The sequence below is a fragment of the Bos mutus genome, chromosome 1 (genome assembly GCF_027580195.1).
Source record: "Bos mutus isolate GX-2022 chromosome 1, NWIPB_WYAK_1.1, whole genome shotgun sequence".
Classification (NCBI taxonomy): domain Eukaryota; kingdom Metazoa; phylum Chordata; class Mammalia; order Artiodactyla; family Bovidae; genus Bos; species Bos mutus.
Genome location: NC_091617.1, coordinates 64820070 through 64835187, shown reverse-complemented (window position 1 = coordinate 64835187; position 15118 = coordinate 64820070). Strand labels below are relative to the sequence as shown.

At 33.8% G+C, this 15118-nt stretch overlaps 1 protein-coding gene across 3 annotated transcripts in view; it reads right to left on the bottom strand.

Annotated features, from left to right (window-relative positions):
- STXBP5L (syntaxin binding protein 5L) overlaps positions 1 to 15118 on the bottom strand; it is a 338367-nt gene that overhangs the window by 200860 nt on the left and 122389 nt on the right. For all 3 annotated transcript variants that reach the window (XM_070369985.1, XM_070369991.1, XM_070369994.1), the window contains exons 6-7: positions 8645 to 8779; positions 1805 to 1868 (exon numbers count right to left, since the gene is read on the bottom strand). In XM_070369985.1, coding sequence (XP_070226086.1) covers positions 1805 to 1868; positions 8645 to 8779 — 199 coding nt within the window. The remainder of the gene's footprint in view (positions 1 to 1804; positions 1869 to 8644; positions 8780 to 15118) is intronic.

Here is a 15118-nt window from a genome sequence, read left to right as displayed (position 1 = left end):
AGAAGGATCCCCTGGAGAAGGATATAGCAACCCACTCCAGTATTCTTGCCTGGAGAGTCTCTGGCAGACTACACTCCATGGGGTCAAAAGAGTCAGACACAACTTAGTTACTAAACCGCCACCATTTATGATAGCCAAGATATGGAAGCAACCCAAATGTCCACGAATAGATGAACACATAAAAAGAATTTGGCAGTTATATATACACACATATATATACAATGAAATATAATTCAGCATAGAAAGAAACAAAACTCTACCAATTGCTGCAACACAGATGGACTTAGAGAACATTATGCTTAGTAAAATTATTCAAACACAAATACTATATGTCACTTAAATTTGCAATCTAAAAATAATACAAATAAGTATATACAGCAAAACAGAAATAGATTCACAGAAACAAAAAATAAACTAGTGATTACCAGAATGGAGATGGAAGGGGGAGGGGTAAATTAGGAGTACAGGATTAAGAGATAAAAACTAATATCTATAAAATAGATAAGCAACAAGGGATATATTGTATAACATAGGGAATTAGAGCCATTATCTTTTAATAACTTTTAGTGGAATATAATCTGTAAACATATTTAATCATTATATTTTATACATGAAACTAATATAATAATGTAAATCAACCGAATTTCAATTTAAAAAGTAAATCTGAATGACACTTGATTGGAATTACACTATTTATAAATCAATTTGAAGAAATTCAATGTACTTTCTCTTACTATCAGGGGACTTGTCTTTCAGGCTCAGTATTTATTAGGCTAATCCAGTTTCTATTATTTAAAAATAAAGAACCAAATCTATATAATTTATTTGTGTGTTTTATTTAGTACTTAGCAAAAATATATACATTTGAAGAGACAATATTGATAATGAAAGTGACACTTTAGAGCTTTTATCAACTTTGTTTCTCATCATTAAAATATGCATGCTCAGTTGCTCAGTTGTGTTTGAGTCTTTACAACCCTATGGACTGTAGCCTGCCAGGCTTCTCTGTCCATGGGATTCTCCAGGCAAGAATACTGTTGTGTTGCCATGTCTTCCCTCCATGGAATCTTCCTGACCCAAGGTCAAATCATTAAAAGAAAATTATGAATAATGGAAATTATTAAATATTATTTCTGCAATCTGAGAACATTTTCTACATTATTATCTATTTATAAAATTAAGATTGGCTAATTTATGATTACTTAATATTGCTGTTTACCTTTACCATTACTGAATATCATGGGCCAATGATATTGATAATATTTTTAACTTTAAGCATAAAATACTTGATAATTAAAATTGTTCAATATGTTATATGCCTTCCTCAAAATTCTGCCACTAGTAGTAAAGAACCCACCTGCCAGTACAGGAGACATAAGAGACCCGGGTTCAATCCCGAGGTCAGGAAGATCCTCTGGGGGAGGAACGGCAACCCACTCCAGTATTCTTGCCTGGAGAATCCCAGAGACACAGAAGCCTGCTAGGCTATGGTCCACGGGGTTGCAAAGAGTTGGACATGACTGAAGTGACTTAGCACAACACAGCACATGTGTTATATGCCTTTCTCAAAATTTTATAATTAAATATCAACTTAACTCTAGGTGAAACTAATAATTCAATTTGGAACCATTATTAGTGTAAATAATACATTCATTCATTTGCTCATTCATTCATTCAACATGTTTTAATTTTAGATTACACTGAATGCATTGTACTAGATGTTACATATAAAATAACAGTAAGAAACACCTTTATTCAAGAATAAGAAAAATAAATTCAAGAATAATGGTATTGTAATACTCACTTTCCCTTCATCTCTTGGACTATCACTTAAATGCACAACTGGACCTGGATGAGTCTTTGTGGATCTGTTAAATCAATTCAAGAGAGTCACTTTAAAAAGACATTAAAACACTTTACCATTAGAGACTGAAATAAAGGAATTAAGATTACAGTGAAATATACTCCCAATATTCTGGAGCTTAGCATAAACTAATTTGAGCTCTTGGTTGTTTTTCTTTAAGACTATTTTTCTTTTCCCTACTAACTCTATTAAAGTAGGACTATTTTTAAAAATCTGGTTTAAGAACATTGATCCACAAAACAATGGCATTCTTCATTATCTTATATGCTTATCTGTGTGTTGCTAGATCTGCTTCTCTTAAAATTTAAGAATGAAGTTGTACTTATACAGACAAAAGGACTTATATAACCACAAGGGTAATGCTGTAAACCTGTTTCAACTAAACTGCAAAGTACATATCAAATTTAAAATTTCCTTTGACAAGAAATTTCTGATTTTGCTTCTAAAGGGTAGTACAGGGGCTCCTTTGATCTACAAATAGACTCTTGCCAGTGATAGCTATCTTACAAAAATCTGAGAAATTGGGGAAACCTACTTCACTGGTTATGTCTCATTTATCTGGTTAACTAGGATAATCAATAACAGCCTAAGAGCATACTGTTAAAAGGATCTTTGCTCTGCTAATCTGACTTTAAATTTATCCTATTCCAAAATTTGGCATGTTTTTAATGTTTCCTACCTTAACAGATACCACCACTGAGTATGATTATTGTGAATTAAATATGACATGAACTGATACGACATAGATGATTGCTCATTTTTCCACATCCTGTCTTCAATGAACTAATTGTGCTAGATTAACCCTATTATAAGTATACTTGACATAGTTATAATTTATTTCTTAGGCACAGGTGAAAACCATCAAATATTCTGCACAAAACAAGAAAATTTAAATTTTAGAAATCCTTTGGAGTCAGACAAAAGTGACAAATTATGTAACTCCAGGTTCCCCAGATACAACTCCCTAGAGTAACTCAAAGAATTATTAATAAATACATATTTATTATATATCTTATCAGTGGTTTTATTCTAAATTTTTTCACTTAAAAATGGAGATGATAGCAGTGGACCTACTGAATAACAGTGAGGATTAGAATACACATACAACACTTAACGTAATACCAAAACATAGTACTTAATAAATAGTATGTATTAAGTTTGTTATAAATCATTGGAATAATTCGATACTAGAGTTACTACTTGCATTCTAGGATATGTTCAGGAAGAAACGGCTTCATGAAAAGTTTATATAGTTTTTTGCAGTTCTCCTATATTTATATGTAATATATCATTCACATGTAAGTGCACTGCTTTATTACAGTATAAAGGCCTCTGATAAAAGACAATGTCCTTCAATTATCTTTTGGTAACTAATAATATCCAATAAATCAAAATTCCTATGCCTCTTGTGTTTGATTGGAACAACAAGTACCAAAGTGTACTCCATGATAAACTAGTGAATATATAAGGTGTTTCACATAAAGAGTGTTCTATATCAAAAAAAGTTTGGGAAAGTCTGATTTAAAGTTCAATATTTTGTTTTTCTTTTACAGAACTTCTTAGAGACATGATATGCAAATCAACACTGCAAATCTGACCATATGCAAGTTAGACCATATGCAAGACTAACTTATCAGACTCTATAAAACACTTAAGTTTAGAAAAAAATCTAGAGTTAAAGTTATTTGTAATAACTTTTTCAGGCTATAGAAGAGATTTTTTTTTAATTGTAAAAAATAAAAGAACCCTGAAAGTTAGAAGATAACAGAAGTTAAAAGGAAAACTCTCATTTCTCTACATGACTATTAATATTTTGATGTATTTTTTTCTGACTTTTCTCACCAACATTGAATTTTCAAAAACTACCAAGCATTCTTTGCAAAAATTATGGCCATTAGAAACTACTTTAAAAAGCAGTTGTGTACTATGGATTCTGTAAATCTCATAAAAATTGTTTTAGATAGAATTATCAATGAACTTAAATTAATGGGACAGTCATCTAAACAATGCCCAGTAATTCTAAAATCCCTATTTATTTCTCTTCCTCCCATTCATCACAATGGCTTCGTGATAGTTTCTTTTGTGGACTTTCTCTTCCCATATCTTAAATACTGGTATTCCTTTGTATTCTATTCTAGACTGAAATGTATTCCCATATTATATATGATCATGAATTCAAGAGACCACAGGAGCCAGGTAGGTATTGTAAATGAGTTCAATAGGCTGAATAAGAACTGTGCCAAACTGGATAGCACATTGAATGTGAATGTGTTAGTCGTTCAGTCATATCCAACTCTTTGAGATCCCACAGGCTGTAGCCCACCAGGATCCTCCGTCCATGGGATCCTCTATATAAGAATACTGGAATGGGTTGCCATGCCCTTCTCCAGGGGATCTTCCCGACCCAGGGATCGAACCTGAGTCTCCTGCATTGCAGGCAGATTCTTAACCTCCTGAGCCACCAGGGAAGCCCATATGGGAATGATAACACACTACCCACCTACAAAAGGGAAGTTGTTAGTTTCAGTTGATTACTGACTGTCATGCACGAATACTAGACTGGGATTGTTTCATTAGGAATTGTTTTCATGAAAAGCTGGAAATTCAATTTTTCATCTCTATTCTACTAGTTCTTAAATACTGGAAACTAATAATTCAGAATATACTTAAATACTTTGATGGGCAAACAAAACATACCCATGAGTCAAAACTGGTTCATTGTCTACAAGATTGCTACTTCATTTATATACATTCTCCATGTACAATCTCATATATTCTCATAGTTCCAATGTCTATGTAAATTCTGATGTTATTAGGTTCAGAATATACATATAAAATATTCTGATATATTCCATATACCCCACATCCTTCCATTCTCCCATACCAATTCCATTTGAATAACTTAAAAATACACACAACTCAACCCACCTAAAATTGAGCTCATTATTTTACTCCCAACCTACTTAATCTCCTGCTTTCTTTCACTAAATGACACCTTTGTCTACATAGTTAAGCCAAATACTCACTCAATTCTCTATTATTCTTACATCTTCCCACAAGACCCAAGTATTGCCTCTTCTGTCTTCTAACTATTTCTTTAATGTGTCAGCTTATCTTCACTCCTAAATGCTCCATAATTTTTGCCAAGAACACAGTCTTTTCTCTTTTCAGTGATTTCTCCATGCCTGCATTCAGAGTAGACTTTTTAAGTGCAAGTTTGGTCAAGTGAATTTTTCTCTTAAAACCCTTCAAAACCTAGCTCCTGACCTTAGATGAAGTCTAAATGCTCAAATTGGCTTATAAGACTTTCATACTATGTATCTTTACTATCTTCTCAGCTTTATCTCTTGCCATCCTTTCTCCTAGCCATTCCCAACTAACAAAAATCCTTAAAATTTCTCTTCATGGAACAAAACCTCTCTCACACTCTATCCTTTAACATTTCTGTTTCCTCCCTTGGAAACCCTCTCCCCGAGCTGATTCTCCACTCATCTAACTGAGACTCATCCTTCAGATCTCATGGATGGTAACTTCCTTCACAGATACTTCTCTGAGACCTCACATCTATATTAGGCATCCTTCTTACAAAATTGCAACATTATATTTCCAATATAGTGTAATTGCCTTTTTACTTAATCTCACCTTTATTACACTGGAATCTCCAAGAAGAGAGAAATTATGTCTTCCTAGTTTATACTGGTTTCTAGTTGTGCGACTTCACTTTCACTTTTCACTTGCATGCATTGGAGAAGGAAATGGTAACCCACTCCAGTGTTCTTGCCTGGAGAATCCCAAGGACGGGGCAGCCTAGTGGGCTGCCGCCGTCTATGGGGTCGCACAGAGTCAGACATGACTGAAGCGACTTAGCAGCAGCAGCAGCAGCAGGAGCTAGCGTATCATAGTGCTCAGAAAATATATTTGAAGACTGTAAGCCTTATATTTATTATTTAGTTCTAAACTTCATGTTCAAATTTTTAATCACATGTAGGAAAAATAGGTCCCCCCCTCCTTTTTTTTTTTAAGCGGGACTGCTCTGCAGAAACACCTATCTCTTTGCTATAACCTGGAATATATTTTCCAATTAAATTTTTTAATGTCACTTTGTTATACTACTATTTTATAAAGACATTATAAAGACTATTTTCTATAGACATTATTGTTTCTACAGACATCACAAAAATGGCCTCCAGTTTCCAAATAACTAACATATACACTATGGGAACACGAACAATTTATAATTATGAGAACTGCCTACAATTACAATTGGGAGACTTCACTGAAAACACAAACAAGCTAAAAAGACAAAACACTGAATGAAAAGTATTTCAAGAACTTAAAATAGAAAATCTCACATCTTAAAGATAATTCTGCATTTCTCACACTTAAAATGTCCTGTTAAAATTTGTGTAAAGTTCTAATTATAAAATGACTCTTCTTAATTAAATACATATTTTATTACTGTCCCAAACTCTTAACACATATTACTAAGTGGTTTGCATTTCCTAATGTATCTCAAGAGGCAGACAGCAATTAAAAGACTGTTCGGGAAGTTGGAAGTTGGGATTTAAAATTATATCTATCTCAGTGGGACTATATTACCATGGAACACACTTTTGGAAATCTGATCTAAATAAAGCAATAAAAAGGAGATAAGGTAGCTACTAATAATTTCTTGAGGATATTTCAAGGTTATTTTCAGAGGTACATACAACTTCATAAAACACTATATTTATATAAATGGGAGATTCTATTCAGAATCACACGTATAAGATATTATGAAAAATAAAAATGCCTTATTTTATTTCTTTAATTTCTCCTAGTTTTATCCTCCTTTATAACATACATTTTAAAATTTTCATTAGTTCAGAAAATATAAAGTATATAGACTATGTAAATACATATGGGTATAAGTCATAGTTCAGGTAGTATTAATCTGAATGATGAAAAGGATTTGTTAAGTAAATGAATATAGAAATAACACTGTAAGAATGGTGAAATATTTGATCTGTTTACAAAAAAATACTTCTTAATTACTTTAACAGCATTGGACTGAACACAAATCTATTACTATTTGTAACTAATAGTAAATTTGTATAAAACCTCTATCTCTCGGGTTTACTTGTGTCTATCAGTATCCCAAAACATTATGAAAACAAGTATTAAGCTGAGCATTGTGTAATGCTTTTATAGACTTAAGATTATAGGGGGGAAAGCCTTTCCCAAATAGCTGAAAAAATAAATACTTTTTGAGAAACACATAACTGTCTATAGGACAAATGTTTTTAAAAATATATACATAAAATATTAAAATATATATGAACAAAAATCTCATACCAATCATAATTATAAATGAAAGCTTTAAGTCAACAGCACTGTGTATCTATTTATCATACTAATTTTCACTAATGTCATTAGTTATTTAGTAGCTGCTCTGTGGAAATCACCAAAATAAGACAAACATGAAAAAAAAAATGACCAACAAACAAAGAATTCTGCCCTGAAGCTATTCTTATTCTAATGAGGAAGAGTTACCATTAATTTAAAAAAAGACTCATTAGGACACAATACAAATGGATAATTGTAATAAGAATACAACTACTAATATCCCCTTCTTATCAAGCAATATACATGTACATTGAAATATTGGGAATACGGAATAGTAGATTTATTATGAAAACCAAAGTCAAATTTCATGAAAACAGGCTGTTTTAATCAGAGTTTTAGAGAAAAACAATTATATAACTTAGAATATGTATATGTAAGAGAGCGAATGAGTCAACCTCAAGTCAAACGTACCTTATTAAGGACCTGGATGTACAGAGCATAAATATTTATTAAAGAAAAATAGTTTTCCAAACTAACACACTGACAAGGAGAATTGTTTGTATATATACTACAAAAGATGGCTTGAAATTCCATAAAGTTTCACTTCGGAGGGATTTCACATTTTACATGTGCAGAAACGTAAATATCAGTGCCAAAGTGAAAATGGTAATAGCCATCAGCCATGTATCCAAAAAGCTGTATATATCACAATTAGAACCCAGAAAAATATGTTACTGGGGCAAGCAAAGAATAAGCTGCTGCTGCTGCTGCTAAGTCGTATCAGTCGTGTTGGACTCTGTGTGACCCCATAGACAGCAGCCCACCAGGCTCCCCCGTCCCTGGGATTCTCCAGGCAAGAACACTGGAGTGGGTTGCCATTTCCTTCTCCAATGCATGAAAGGAAAAAGTGAAAGTGAAGTCGCTCAGTCGTGTCCTTCGCGACCCCATGGACTGCAGCCTACCAGGCTCCTCCAGCCATGAGATTTTCCAGGCAAGAGTACTGGAGTGGGTTGCCATTGCCTTCTCCAAAAGAATAAGCTATCAGTATTTAAAAACACGTGAACTGACCATGATTATTTTAAATTAAACTATATGTGGTAACAATCCTCTTGCCATTCCCACTGGAAGTGGCTATACTGACTATAAAGAAATGACATGATTTTCATGTATACCTTTTAGAATAAGCCTTACTATTTTACCACAGAGCTTGCATACATAGTAGCCCTTGATAATTTATAATATTTGTAAAGGCTAAAATCAGCATCTGTTAATACTTCAATATCTATTTTTAAAAGACTTTATAGTTTTCAATTATTTTAGATGAACATTTCACTCAAATTCATCATAAATTAGCTACTGATGTTTCAAATAACTCTGGAATTTGATATATATATGTACTATATAACTCTAAAAAATATTTAATCCAAATACAGTGGTATTCAAGTTCAAACTTACAGTTCAATTGCCTTGTTCCACATGATAACATATCCAGAAAGAATGAAAGATTCAATATTTACAATATGTGTATTTCCTCTTTCTGTTCCAACATAGAGCCATTTACTCTGGAAAGGTAGATGACAGTAAGTAATTCTGAAAGAAAGAAAATTACAATTAAAATATCTAAGTTTTATATCTGGTCAGCATTAAATTTTCTTTACACTTTTTACAGTGATAGCTATATAAACAATAAAATTTACTATATACTCAGTAGCACTTAATTATTAGCAGAGTTTATAGGGTAAATGACAAGATTATGTCATTAAAAATAATAATGATAAGGCAATCACTATTAAATAAGTGTCTGATATGGACACTGACATATATTATTTCTAATTCTGAAAATAGCACTTCAAGACATATATACAACTTTTCTTTACAAAGAGGAAACTGAGGTCAAGAATTTGTACTTCTACTTGCCTAGGACTGACAGCTAATAAGTGGCAAAACTGGGATTCAAATCCATTACTGTCTGGTTGAAAAATTACTGCATTTCTACAAAGCTATGTTTGGATTTTTATAATAATGTCACTTGAAATAAAAATTAGGTATATATGAAACATAATTTTCAGAGTTCTCAGAGAGACTGTAGCTTTGTCTACATTAAGCAATAAATTATTTACTTTTTTCCTGATGCTTGGCATTTAAATAGTATAAAGAAAACTTGTAAGGTTAGAGATCCATTATACTATTTCTTTATTTTTTTGTCCTGCCTTTATCTTCACAATGGGCTTTCTGACCAATTCTGGGAACTTGTTCCACAGCCAGAGCAACCATGACTCCTATATATGAAATCTGGGTATTTATTAGTCTTCTATTCACAGTATCATCACTTTTTCTAGTTTGGCCTACTTATGCTCCTTAACGACTTTTAAAAAGACATGAGGGATAAGTTCACAGTTATCTTCTTGCCAGAACTTGTTATTAAACCATAATATTTCCTAGAATTTATTTAGAAAAGGAGCTGGCAAACTGTTAGAAGAGAAAAACAGAATTCTGATGTTAAGCAGACAGACCACTATGGAAAAAAAAATGAAAGTGAATGATAAATTCCAAGAAGGATTTCATCTTGTACCTCTTTAGTAATTGAACATGCAGCATGTTAAATTTATATTTTCAATCTGGTTCACTGACTTTCTGTACACCCTTGTGTGTGTGCATGCTCAGTCATGTCCAACTCTTTGCAAGCCCATGGGCTAAATATAGCCTGCCAGGCTCCTCAGTCCATGGGATTTTCCAGGCAAGAACACTGGAGTGGGTTGCCATTTCCTCCTCTAGTGGATCTTCCTGACCTAGGGATCAAACCCATGTGTCTTGCATCTCCCTGCATTGGCCAGGCAGGTTCTTTACAATTGCGTCACCTGCGAAGCCCAAACTATGTATTCAAAAATATCCTGCCGAAGGCACCCAGCACACTAAATTCAAAAACTAGAACTCTTGTTATTACATACACATTTACAGAGTTAGTTGATAATCTAATTAAAATATAACATATATGATATTAAACAATTTTGTTTAAACCTAAAGTCCAGAAGTGCTGTTGCCAAATAAAGTTTTACAGGAAATAACTTAATAGTCATGTTTCTAGTCAATAGACAATCAATTTTCAATTCAATCTATGTAGAAAGAGGAAGCTCATTTTAAAAAGGATTTATGATCACCCTTTCTAAATAATCAATAATCAAATCCCTTACAATTAAACAGTGGAAGTGACAGATTCAAGGGATCAGATCTGATAGAGTGCCTGAAGAACTATGGACAGAGGTTCAGGACACTGTACAGGAGGCAGTGATCAAGACCATCCCCAAGAAAAAGAAATGCAAAAAGGCAAAATGGTTGTCTGAGGAGGCCTTACATATAGCTGAGAAAAGAAGAGAAGTGAAAGGCAAAGGAGAAAAGGAAAGATATACCCATTTGAATGCAGAGTTCAAAGAACTGCAAGGAGAGATAAGAAAGCCTTCCTCAGTAATCAATGCAAAGAAATAGAGGAAAACAACAGAATGAGAAAGACTAGAGATCTCTTCAAGAAAATTAGAGATAATAAGGGAACATTTCATGCAGAGATGGGTGCAATAAAGGACAGAAATGATATGAACCTAACAGAAGCAGAAGATATTATGAAGAGGTGGCAAGAATACACAGAAGAACTGTAAAAAAAAAAAATCCTCGTGATCCAGATAACTATGATAGTGTGATCACTCACACAGAGCCAGACATTCTGGAATGCAAAGTCAAGTGGGCCTTAGGAAGCATTATTACCAACAAAGCTAGTGGAGGTGAAGGAATTCCAGTTGAGCTATTTCAAATTCTAAAGGTTGCTGCTGTGAAAGTGCTGCACTCAATATGCCAGCAAATTTGGAAAACTCAGCAATGGCCAAAGGACTGGAAAAGGTCAGTCCTTCATTCCAATCCCCAAGAAAGGCAATGCCAAAGAATGTTCAAACTACTACACAATTGTACTCATCTCACATGCTAGCAAAGCAATGCTCAGGCTTCAACATTACATGAACCATGAAATTCCATATGTTCAAGCTAGATTTAGAAAAGGCAGAGGAACCAGAGATCAAATTGCCAACATCTGTTGTCATCAAAAAAGCAAGAGAATACCAGAAAAACATCTACTTCAGTTTTATTGATTGTGCCAAAGCCTTTGACTGTGTAGGTCACAACAAACCGTGGAAAATTCTTCAAGAAATGGGATTACCAGACCACCTTACCTGCCTCCTGAGAAATCTGTATGCAGGTCAAGAAGCAACAATTAGAAACAGACATGGAATAACAGACTGGTTCTAAATTGGGAAAGGAGTACGTCAAGGCTGTATATTGTCACGCTGCTTATTTAACTTATATGTAGAGTACATCATGAGAAACGCTGGGCTGGAAGAAGCACAAGCTGGAATCAAGATTGCCGGGAGAAATATCAATAACCTCAGATATGCAGATGATGCCACCCTCATGGCAGAAAGCGAAGACGAACTAAAGAGCCTCTTGATGAAAGTGAAAGAGGAGAGTGAAAAAGCCGGCTTATAACTCAACATTCAAAAAACTAAGATCACGGCATCCAGTCCCATCACTTCATAGCAAACAGATGGGGAAACAGTGGAAACAGTGGCTGACTTTATTTTTTTCAGCTCCAAAATCACTGCAGATGATGATGCTTGCTCCTTGGAAGAAATGCTATGATCAACCTAGACAGCATATTAAAAAGCAGAGACATTACTTTGCTGACAAAGTTCCATCTGGTCAAAGCTATAGTTTTTCTATTAGTTGTGTATGGATATGAGAGTTGGACTATAAAAAAAGCTAAGTGCTGAAGAATTGATGCTTTTGAACTCTTGGGAGTCCCTTGGACTGCAAAGAGACCTAACCAGTCCATCCTAAAGGAAATCAGTCCTGAATATTCATTGGAAGGACTGATGCTGAAGCTGAAACTCGAATACTTTGGCCACCTGATGCAAAGAACTGACTCATTTGAAAAGACCCTGATGCTGGGAAAGATAGAAGGTAGGAGGAGAAGGGGACAACAGAGGATGAGATGGCTGGATGGCATCACTGACTCGATAGACATGAATTTGAGCAAGCTCTGAGAGTTGGTGATGGACATGGAAGCCTGACGTGTTGCAGTCCGTGGGGTTGCAAAGAGTTGGACATGACTGATCAACTGAACTGAACTTTCTGAACCAAAAGAAAGAAAGAAAAAAAAAAAAATGCTAATCCCATTAAAATAGACATAAATACAGGAGTTTTGGGCAGAAAAGGAGCTAGCTTAAAGGTTGTATAGTCATTTACATGGTTAAGGAGAAAAGTCTAAGTAATGAGACCTGAACCAAGTGGCAAAATTCCAATACAGACTTTACATTATGTACAAGATCAATAGAATACATGAAGAAGTTCCAAAGAGAATTATAAATATTCCTTGAACCACAGTACTGTATTCCTCATTCTGATTGATAAGAAACTAGACCCTTTATGACAAAAGTGTTTCATCTTATGTCTAATGTCCAACTGATGAGTAGTGGTTAAACAAGAAAGAATTCCAGAATTAATCTGAACCCAATAAAATCACTAATTTGAAAAGACATATGCATCCCTATGTTCACTGATGCATTACTGACAATAGCAAAGATATAGGAGCAACATAAGTGCCCACCAATACATGAATGGATAAAGGAAATGTGATATATACATATACAATGGAAAACTACTCAGTTACTAAATGAATAAAATCTTGCTATTTGTGACAATATGGATGGATCTTTTGTTACGTGAAACAAGTCAGGCAGAAATACACCTATTATATGATTTCACTTAAGTGTGGTATCTTAAAAACAAATCAAATGAACATAACAAAACAAATAGTTATATACAGAGAACAAACAGGTTGTTGCTGGAAGAGGGAAGTGGGAAGATGAGAGAAATAGGTGAAGGAAGTGAAGAGGTACAAACTTCTAGCTACAAAATAAATGAGTCATAGGGATGAAATGTAGTCAGTAATGTAATATCTTTGTACCGTGACAGTAAATAACTAAAAGTATTGTGGTGATCATTATATATAGAAATACTGAATCACTGTTCACTCTTTATTGTAATTATCATTTCATGATGCATGTAAATAGTCATTACAGTGTATACTTTAAGACAGCGCCGTATATCCATTTTATCACAGTAAAACTGCAAGGGAAAAAAAAAAAGAAATTGAAATTTAAGGACAATCACTTACAAAGAGCCAACTACACTTTCCTAAATAAAGCAGCTACTTAAGCTATAGCCAATTCAATAATTCCTTGATTTACTTTCAGGTCTTATCTATAAAAGCCTTGCCCCTAGCTATCTGTGAGCACTCCTAATCACTTCTATTGGCACTGCCCAATTCAAATTGATTTTTGCTCAAATAAACTCTTAAAATTAAAAAAAAGAAAAAGTAATGTGATTTACTTAAGATGATGGACATAAGTGAAGGAGAATACATGATTATATTTGTGCTGTGTATTTGATACCCTGGAGAAGGGAATGGCTATCCACCCTATAAGTGACTAATCAATAGTACTACAGGACTTAACTTATTGTACTTAATAATAGCATTTTCATTGATAATTTATTTACTACCACCACCACCTGCAAGATGATTTTCTATTATATATGGACCTTGAAAAAATAATATTGTTCCTATATCCATATTTACTATCATTCTTTCACAGTAAATCACTTAAGATATCCACAGTATTCCTTTCATTTATCCATGTATGTGGCCTTCACTGTACAATTCTTTATAAAAAGTCCTCTCTTGATTACAACATACTTATTCTTTTTCCTTTAAAAATATATTAATAACATCTAACAACAGAGATAAGACAAGTTGACAAGTAAGAAAAACAAAAGTAAAATGTGTTAATTGCTATAAAGAGTTCAAAGGAAGGAGGATTTCACTCAATTATGAAATTAATTCAAGTATGAAATTAATTCCAGAGGAATTTCCAGAAATCAAGGAAAGCTATAGTAGAAAAGTGTACAGTATGTGGATTGGGTCATTAAAGGTCAAAGAACTCTTTCATTTCACATATTTGTTACATGCTGCTGCTGCTAAGTCGCTTCAGTCGTGTCTGACTCTTAGCGACCCCATAGACACAACCCCATAGACGGCAGCCCACCAGGCTCTCCCGTCCCTGGGATTCTCCATGCAAGAACACTGGAGTGGGTTGCCATTTCCTTCTCCAATGCATGAAAATGAAAAGTGAAAGTGAAGTCGCTCAGTCATGTCCAACTCTTAGCGACCCCATGGACTGCAGCTTACCAGGCTGCCCTGTCCAAGGGAGTCTCCAGGCAAGAGTACTGGAGTGGGGTGCCATTGCCTTCTCCGATTTGTTACATACGCATATTAAATAAACAAAATACACACTTCCCAAGATTGAATAATATACAGATCTTTAAAAAATTTTTTGCTGCTCCTCACTTCTGATTTACTGTTACAACTTCTTAAACCAAATATAAAAATAAGATATAAATTCCTCATACTTATGGCTCTTATATACACAAAAATAAAAATATGAATAAAACTAAAGTTAGAATTCAAATGACATTAATTTACATGAGTGAGAAATTTTTTTAAAACTTAAAAAACCTCACAATATGGATGATTCTGTCTACACAGGTTGTTTTCAATTTGGTGAGTCTACACTTACTCTGTGCTTCTCTCTTACCACTTAGTACCTTTGAATTCTGTTCCACAGTACACCATCACATAATTTTATAATTATTTGGCATGAATACATGACACATAACCCATAACAATTAAAACGATACTACTTGATGCCAACACAACCATAAAATGCAAATATAACTTCAAATATTAAATTGTATGACAGCATTTTTGCATAAAATGGTTTATTCAAATCATTCAGAATATTTCCATTAGTCTAATTATAAAACAAAAAT